The following is an 8,724-nucleotide window of genomic DNA, read 5'->3' on the forward strand; positions in this document are numbered from 1 at the left end:
GTCCTTGAAATGTGTTTGGCTACTTGCCCGTAATTGGTAAAGGAATGCATCTTGTAGATTTCAGTTTGTATCCAGTTACCAGGGTATAAAATAAACCGCAAGAGGGGCTTGCGTAGAATTGTTCCTCCGGCCGGAGTTGTGTCTGTGTCTGTCTTTTGTGTGTGTCTTGTCCTCTGTGTCATTTCGTCCGCAACACTTGGAAGTCACATAACATTGCTTCTGCCATACTCTTCTGAGAAATCTTAAGTCCTTGCCTAGATGCAAGTGTAAGGAACATAGATCCCATATCTTTATTTGAAGAAGGTCAGTGCTATTGTGCCAAGAACATGTGGGATGCAAGATGTGTGTGTGTGTGTGCGCGCGTGCGTATGGCCATCTTTGGAAAAAACAAAACAAAACAATCTTCCATATACATGCACAATGTATAGTTGTTATAAGTATAATATTACAGTAGAAAACATCCAGCACAATGCCAAGTACTCTGTAGTTGCACCATATGCATCAATTCTTTTACCTCTTGATTCCCTCCCTTTATAGGAGAAATAAAGGGAGTTTTACCTTAAGAGATACAAGATGGATAAAAAATAAAAATGATGGTTCTTTTGCATGTGCTACCATACTGAGTTAGGTCAGTAAGTTCCCATTTTATGAATGAGGGAATTATGGATCAAAGGTGCTTAGTAAACGTTAAAGTAGTTGGGCAGGATGATTTGCTAAAACATTAATTTGTTTTTGTTCTCCATTTATGTTTCAAGTCAACATTCAATTTTAAGTGTAACAAGGATACAGATTGATGAATTTTTACCAACTGAACACATCCATGTAACCAGCACCTCCATGAAAAACAGAACACTGTCAGCAACCCTGAAGCACCCTTCATACATGTCTCTCTCCAGTCACTAGCCTCTAACACATCAAGCATGAATAACTGCTATCTGACTTTTAATACCACAGAGTAGTTTCCTTAGTTTTGAAATTCATATAAATGAAATCATAAAGTATGCACTCTTTTGTGCTTGGCTTCTTCTGCTTCATAATAGGTTTGTGACCTTAATCTATGCTATTACCTTTCATGGCTATATGGAATTCTATTTTATCATACCAATTTATTATCCAGTCTACAGTTGATTGACATATGGGTTGTTTTCAGTTCTTGAGTAATAGGTATAATGGTGCTATGAAACTTCTTGACATGTCTTTAGGCAAATGTGTATACTTATTTTTCTTGGGTATGCACCTAGGAGTAGAATTGATGGGTGACAATGTATGCCTATATCTAAATTTGCTAAATATTACTAATTAATTTACTGTACCATGTACCATAGTCATCAACAATATTGTTCCATTGTACCAATTGTAACAAGGTAAAATTGTACTAATGTTTATTCCTTCAACCAATGTAATTCTTTTCTCACTATTTCCCTTCCACTTATTTTAGGCACGTAGTTAAGGTTTGTATTTCTTTGCTTTGGAGTTTTTGGTTAGGTGTATATCAGACACAGCTTGCAGCAAGTGCTCTTCCTGTTTTTGACCCTGAATCTATTGAGATATAATAATGGTTGGTCAGGAGGAGTAGGTTCAGTTAAGGAGAACTTTGAGGGCAAGGAGGGTGAAAGGCAGATACTTCCTTAGTCAGAATGAGGATGGAGGTCAATGGGTCTAGAAGGCAGTAGGGGCCAGAGGACCTGAACAGTTGCTTATGCTCTTTTTCATAGGGTGACCATATAATTTCTTCTCCAAATCCAGACACTCTTCAGAGTGAGAGAGTATGCTATTAATAATTATACAGGAATAATAGATGTAAATCAGAACTATTCCAGGAAAACTGGGATTATTTTAGGCAGCCTCAGTTAACTTACAAATGCAGTTGCTTACATGGATTTGAATGTTTCTTAGAATATTCATGTAGCAGATCATATGGAAAGCAGCTCTGTCATCTGGAGAATGACAGGATTAAAACAGGTACATCTCCTGTTACATCTTGGCCTGCACACATCTATAGAGGAGCTTTATGCAGGTGCATGTGTGCTTCCTTGCATATGTGTTCATTTATTTAAATCTCCTTATATATAGCAAAGGCCTGTCTGTGGTCCTTAATAGAGCTGACGGTAGGTGGTGCTTGTGGTGGTGGTGGTGTGGTGTCTCCACTCTTCTGAACAGCTCAGGCTGTTAGAAACATTTTGTCTGAGGGGCTCTCTGTAGCATCTACAATTCTGATCTAAATTTTTTTGGTCCTATTAGCAAAACCCTTGTTGACCATCTGGAAATGGTGGCTAAAATAAGTTTGAAGCCATTTTCCTTTATTTATTTATTTTTTACTGTTTGGCTTTGAAAGAGAGAGAGAGAAAGAGAGAGAGTGCATGTGTGAGCAGGGGAGGGACAGAGAGAGAGAGAGAGAGACAGAGACAGACAGACAGAATCTGAAACAGGCTCCAGACTCTGAGCGGTCAGCACAGAGCCTGATGTGGGGCTCAAACTCATGAACCATGAGATCATGACCTGAGCTAAATTTGGATGCTTAACCAACTGAGCCACCCAGGTGCCCCAAGGCCATTTTCCTTTAAAGTCAATCTTTAGTACCAAGAATTAATGAAGGAGAGGGAAAATGAGCCCCCACACTCAGCAGTGAATAGCATGAAATCCCTAGGGTAATGGGGAAGTTTGAGTAGAACAGCTGAGTCCCAAGATGTCAGGTGAGCAGCATTATCCAGTGTGTCAACAAGGACAGTGAAAGTCTTTCCTTATGGAGACACGTCTCTGAGAAATTCCCAAGGAAATTGTGTCTAAGCAGGCCCCTGAGATCATCAAGTGGCATAAACTTTTCTGTGATATGCCAGCTGGGGCCCTGGTAAAAATGAGAGTTGCTATTTTTTTTTCTCTCCTGAAGTTGATGTAGACCATCTGGGAAAATCCACAAACAGAAATCTTAGTCTATTCCCAGAGCACCTTGGTGACTGGCGTCTGTAAAAGGTGTGATTTGCAGCACTAATGGAATCAGAAGAATACACTCGAGGCTGCCTCCTTTATGCATGAACATCATTTTCTCCTTTGGGCTAATAGAAAAAAAACTGCATAAAACCCAGCACTGAATTGGGCCAGGGAGAAGGAAGGTGAATGTCAGAATCCCGTGTTTCCTGATGGTTTTCTTTTAAACCCACAACCAAGAGGTCTAGGGTATATTGATCCCTTTCCTGCTCTCAATACCGACTTTGATGTGAGATGGAGTGGAGGGCTTAGAGAAAGAGGGTAGGGTGTGCAGAGACAGTAAGGGACACTATTAGCTTTCTCTACAGGGTAGAGGAGGGGGGCAGAGACAGTGGTTGACTTGAGAACTCCTGGCTCTCAGAGCCTGAGGCAGTGGGTTCAGATTGTACTCCTGACTCTTGTGATGTGCTTCTGTTAGTCCTTGGGCAGCCAATGCAGGAATTCCATCTCCTCATCTCTCAAGAAGGGACAGAATTCTTGTGCCCAAGAACACACTCTAGCCCAGGAGAGCTCAGATATAGTCACAGGCATGTTGTCAATGTCCTGGATGGGGGCAGGGGTGCATAGATAAGAGAAGAAAGTAAAAAGGACATTCATGCACTGGTTCATCTTCTAGTGCCTTTTTCCATCAGCCATGGTTATGTCTATGTATTTTATTGCTTGTTTCCACAGACAGCTCCCTGGAAGAGAATGACCCTGAGAAACAGCTCCTCAGTGACTGAGTTTATCCTAGTGGGATTATCAGAAGAACCAGAGCTCCAGCTTCCCCTCTTCATCCTGTTCTTAGGGATCTATGTGTTTACTGTGGTGGGCAACTTGGGTTTGATCATCTTAATTGGGCTAAATTCTAGCCTTCACACTCCCATGTACTTTTTCCTCTTCAACTTGTCTTTTATAGATCTCTGTTATTCCTGCGTATTTACCCCCAAAATGCTGAATGATTTTGTGTCAGAAAGTGCCATCTCTTATGTGGGATGCATGACTCAACTATTTTTCTTCTGTTTCTTTGTAAATTCTGAGTGCTATGTGTTGGTATCCATGGCCTATGATCGCTATGTGGCCATCTGTAAGCCTCTGCTGTACACAGTCACCATGTCCCTTCAGGTCTGTTCTCTGCTGATGTTTGGTTCATATGTGATAGGGTTTGCTGGAGCCATGGCCCACACTGGGAGCATGTTGAGACTGACTTTCTGTGATTCCAACATCATCCACCATTATCTATGTGAAGTTCTTCCTCTCTTACAGCTCTCCTGCACCAGCACCCAGGTCAATGAACTGGTATTTTTTACTGTTGTGGGAGTGGTCATCACAATATCCAGTATCAGCATCTTCATTTCTTATGCCTTGATTCTCTCTAATGTCCTCCATATTCCTTCTGCTGAGGGCAGATCCAAAGCATTTAGCACATGTGGTTCCCACATAATTGTTGTTGCTTTGTTTTTTGGGTCAGGAGCATTCACCTATTTAACAAGCTCTTTTCCTACATCTATGGGCCAGAGTAAATTTGCCTCCGTCTTTTATACCAATGTGGTTCCCATGCTTAACCCTTTGATCTACAGTTTGAGGAACAAGGATGTGAAACTTGCCCTGGGTAAAACCCTGAGAACAGTGCTCTCCTGATGGTTCTGTTTATATCAATTAATTACTGGTAAGCATCATACTTAAGTATCTTTTTATTTACAGGTGCAGAACTTTTCCTCTTTTATCTTAAGTAGGGTCTTCTCTCTACTTAACAAAACCAGAAGTTTCTTGCTTATACACTTCTTGAGGATTATACTATTTTGTATGATTTAAATTGGTTCATTGCATGCAGTTTAGCATCTATTAAGCATCTATTGTTTACTAGACTCTATACGAGGCCCAAGAGATGAATAAGATGTGGCCCCATGCCTTCCATTCTTTTCTTGGTAGGCTAAACGGATTTTCCAAACAACATTTCTGGCTGAGGGATGGAGCAGGTGATGGTCCAGGAGAGTGAGTGTATGTTTTCTTCAGGTATGGGAGCAGCTTTACCAAAGACCAATGTAGATACCTTGGAGTCATAGGTAAGATAGTCTCCCAGCTCCTTGAGAGGCTGCTTGTCCAGGAAGATCGTAATATACATCTCTTTAATATACATATATATATGTACACACAAGAGAAGGCCTTGCACAGGAGTTATTTACTTGGTTTGAAATGTAAAGATAAATCAAAACTAAAATCTTTCACTTCCAAATTTCAGAACTCTTAGGGCTTGGAATGGTAACCATGGTGTAGGTGGTTTTGTAATTGGGCCAATTTTTTGGGCTCTGTATGCTAAGGCTGAAAGCAAGAACAAAGGAGAAATTTCACAGATTTATGTGATTGCTAATTGCTACCTCTCCTCTATCCTTCCCTGGAAATTCTGTGTACATTACAGGGCATTTAGGAAAATTCTTTTATTCTTTAAAGTTGATTTAGATTTTACCGTCTCTAAGAATATGTGTGTATTTATATATGTATGTGTGTTTATTACAGTTAACTATTAGAGAATCATGAAGAAAGAGGAATCATATTACACTTTCTGTTTGCAGGGAAACTTGAAAGGGATCCAGATTTTGAGTGCCAAAGTCCACTTTGTACTACTCTGCTGAAGATTTTGCTACACTATATTGAATAGTTCAGATTTCAAGGACTACACCCTGATAAACTTCCCTGAGTGTAGGCAGAAAGGTGAATCCAGGACAGACCAACCCATGTGCAAGATGGGTGAATGGAGACTCAGTGTGGCTAGAATAATAGGGCTGAGTAGAGGCTAGAACTTAGTGTGTCCTTGAGAAGACTCTCTGTGAAGAGTTTTTGGTACTTTTCTTTTGGATATGGAGAGAGTCATGTAAAGTACTGAGTTGATGCACTTTGCTTTGCTTGTATTTCTTTAACTCGTCCATAAAGCTGGATAGTTACTCAATGTGTGTTGGTATGAGAAACAAGGCAGCAAAGAGAAATTGGTCCTTCTTCACATTTACCTCTCTGCTGACACTCATGTGGAAGCAGCACCATCATACTGAGAAGAAAGGTAGCTCAAGCATTCCAGGTCTTGGCCAGAAGCATGCCATACTGTGATGGAGCTGAGAACAGAATGGAGAAGCACCTGCAGCATGGAACTGACTAAGGAGGAGACAGAAGACAAACCTTATTTTCTCCAAATTTGTTCAAGTGAGGAGATCTCAAAAGAAGGTGGAAAAATCTGTTACATACATGGATTATACCTAGATTATGATAATCATACTTAACATTTACTGAGTATATACTATATGTTTGGGCACTTTTAAAGTACCTTACTTACATTAAACTCCTTGGAATTTTATTAATGCCATTCGGAACAACTGCTTGTTGGTCTTCTGGACCTAGCTGACTTCTACCCTCCAGAGAACTGTTTGTGTCTGGATATGTGGGGATCTTGAGGATATTAGGAAAGAGTAGAGAATAGGGAGAGAGAAGAGCAAGTATACTATGATACAAAGAAAAAATCACCATTGGTATCAATGAGTAGGAACAAGAAATAAATCAGAACCATAAGGATAAGAATGAAAAGGAATACTTAAGAAATAAATGCATTAAATCCTCCAAATATCCTTCCTTACACTCATTACATATCGCACTGGGGTGAGTAGAGGTGGAAAAATAAGTTTGACTTATGGAGATACTGGCTTGGATCTTTTGGAAAGCAGTCCTGTTGAAAATCTGAAATGACAAAGCTCAGAAGTACTTTTCCTGGTTCTTACAATAGCCAGATAAGACACATTTATTGCTCCTACAGGAAAGTCAACATTTTTTTTTTAATTTTTTTTTTTTTTATTTCTAGGAGAGAGAGAGACAGCGTGAGCAGGGGAGGGTCAGAGAGAGAGGGAGACACAGACTCAGAAACAGGCTCCAGGCTCCGAGCTGGCAGTCAGCACAGAGCCCGACGCGGGGCTCGAACCCACGAACCGCGAGATCATGACCTAAGCGAAAGTCGGACGCTCAACCGACTAAGCCACCCAGGCGCCCCAACATTTTGTAAATTCCAAAGACATTCACTTCCCTTCCAAACCAAGGATAAGTCATCTTTCCTTTTAGGTCAGTGTTAAGGAATTGCAGGTTCTCAGTGGTCAACAGATTTGGCTTCTGCTTTACAGTAACTGAGAGACCTAATTTGATACTCGGTGTCCGATGTTCTCAGGTGAATCCCTCTGCCACAAAACCAAAATGCTGTCACTTGATTATATCATGACATTTTGATTTTCAGTAAAGGACATTTTACCCTTTAGGAAGCATTGTTAAAGCTGGGATTCCTCTGGGTTCAGTCCTGAGTCCACATCTCTTCTTGGATCTTCCTGAGGTATCTCTCCAGCTCCTCTGGCTTCAACAATCATGTATTTTTATGGTGATTCTTAACTCCACAACTCTGGTCTTGATCTATGATTATAATCTATAATAAGTTTTAAATTAGAAATATTAAACTATTGTCAATGTTGATGTCCAAATAGAATTATGTAATGATTAGGTGCTAAAATAGTTTTGGAGTATAAGAAAGAATAAACTGTTCTTGATATCTGCACATTCTCCTACATTCTAAACAGGTTGGTGGCACTGAGATAAGTGACAGATATCAAGTATCAGGAGTGAGAGTCTAGGGGTGCCTGGATGGCTCAGTCGGTTAAGCGTCAGGCTTCAGCTCAGGTCATGATCTCACAGTTCGTGGGTTCGAGCCCCGCATCGGGCTCTGTGCTGACAGCCAGCTCAGAGACTGGAGCCTGTTTCAGATTCTGTGTCTCCCTCTCTCTCTGACCCTCCCTTGCTCATGCTGCCTCTCTCTCTCTCTCTCTCTCAGAAATAAATTAAAAAAAAAATTAAAAAAAAAGGAGAGCCCAAGGAGAACTTCTGGGTAGAGTTTGGAGGGATGAGCCAGGTATTTCTCTGTATTCTGTGGAGCATATGGGAAGATAACTGTGATTATGGCTCATTGCTGGCCCTCAGCCCATGTGTTAGATAGAGAAACCGATCACCCTCCCTTCCTTCACACTTCCATAAATGAAATCAATCATTTGCTAATTGCTTCAGCTGCTAATAACATTCAGTCTGACTGAATCATCAAGGACTCAGACTCTCTCTCTTCCTTCTTATGTCTCAGTCGTGGCTTCATTCTCACGGTTGCATCATGGGCTCCATATGGCTGCTAGAGCTCCCATGTCTGCATCCCAAGCAGTGAGAAGACACAGGACAAAGAAAGGCAGAGGATGCTTTACCTGTTAAGTGAGTGACCTCCACTTACATCTTATTGGCCACCCCTACTTACAAAGGAGATGGGGCACCTTAGCATTTAGCTTCAGAACATTGCCATCCTGAAAAAAAATCAGGATTTTGTTATTATTAAGGAGGAGATGGCTTTCAGGTAGGCAATCAGCAATCTCTACCAAAGAACAGAACTGGTTCCACTTGCCAGGAGGGAACATTTAAGAACTGAGCACTTTCTACCCCATTTTTGCTTTCTGCTTGCTGTACTCTATGAGAGGAATATAGATTAATCTGACAGGTAAGATTGGAAAAGAGACAAGTTGATGGAACTGTATCCAGTGTCTCTTCATCACTGACCTGTTGGTACTGAATTAAGACCAACAAAGTCTTGACAAGAACAAGCCAGATCTGTGCTATTTCATTTCCAAGTCCTCCTTCTGTCCTTTTCTTGGTGAAGTTAGAGTCCAGGTTTTGGGAGAGGTTTGAGACCTGACATTATTTCCC

The 8,724-nt window shown here is 40.9% G+C and overlaps 1 protein-coding gene across 1 annotated transcript; it reads left to right on the forward strand.

The window, feature by feature from the left end:
• The first annotated feature begins 3,675 nt into the window (after positions 1-3,675).
• Positions 3,676-4,605, forward strand: LOC120243949 (olfactory receptor 8B4). The gene has a single exon (XM_039250199.1). The coding sequence runs from the start codon at positions 3,676-3,678 to the stop codon at positions 4,603-4,605; it is 930 nt and encodes a 309-aa protein (XP_039106130.1).
• The last annotated feature ends 4,119 nt before the right edge of the window (positions 4,606-8,724 follow it).

This window comes from Hyaena hyaena, unplaced genomic scaffold (genome assembly GCF_003009895.1).
Source record: "Hyaena hyaena isolate Hyena2069 unplaced genomic scaffold, ASM300989v1 scaffold_364, whole genome shotgun sequence".
Taxonomy (NCBI): Eukaryota; Metazoa; Chordata; class Mammalia; order Carnivora; family Hyaenidae; genus Hyaena; species Hyaena hyaena.

What these genes read in the sequence shown, in the direction of transcription:
- LOC120243949 (XM_039250199.1), top strand. Translation starts at nt 3,676, where the DNA reads ATGACCCTGAGAAACAGCTCCTCAGTGACTGAGTTTATCCTAGTGGGA.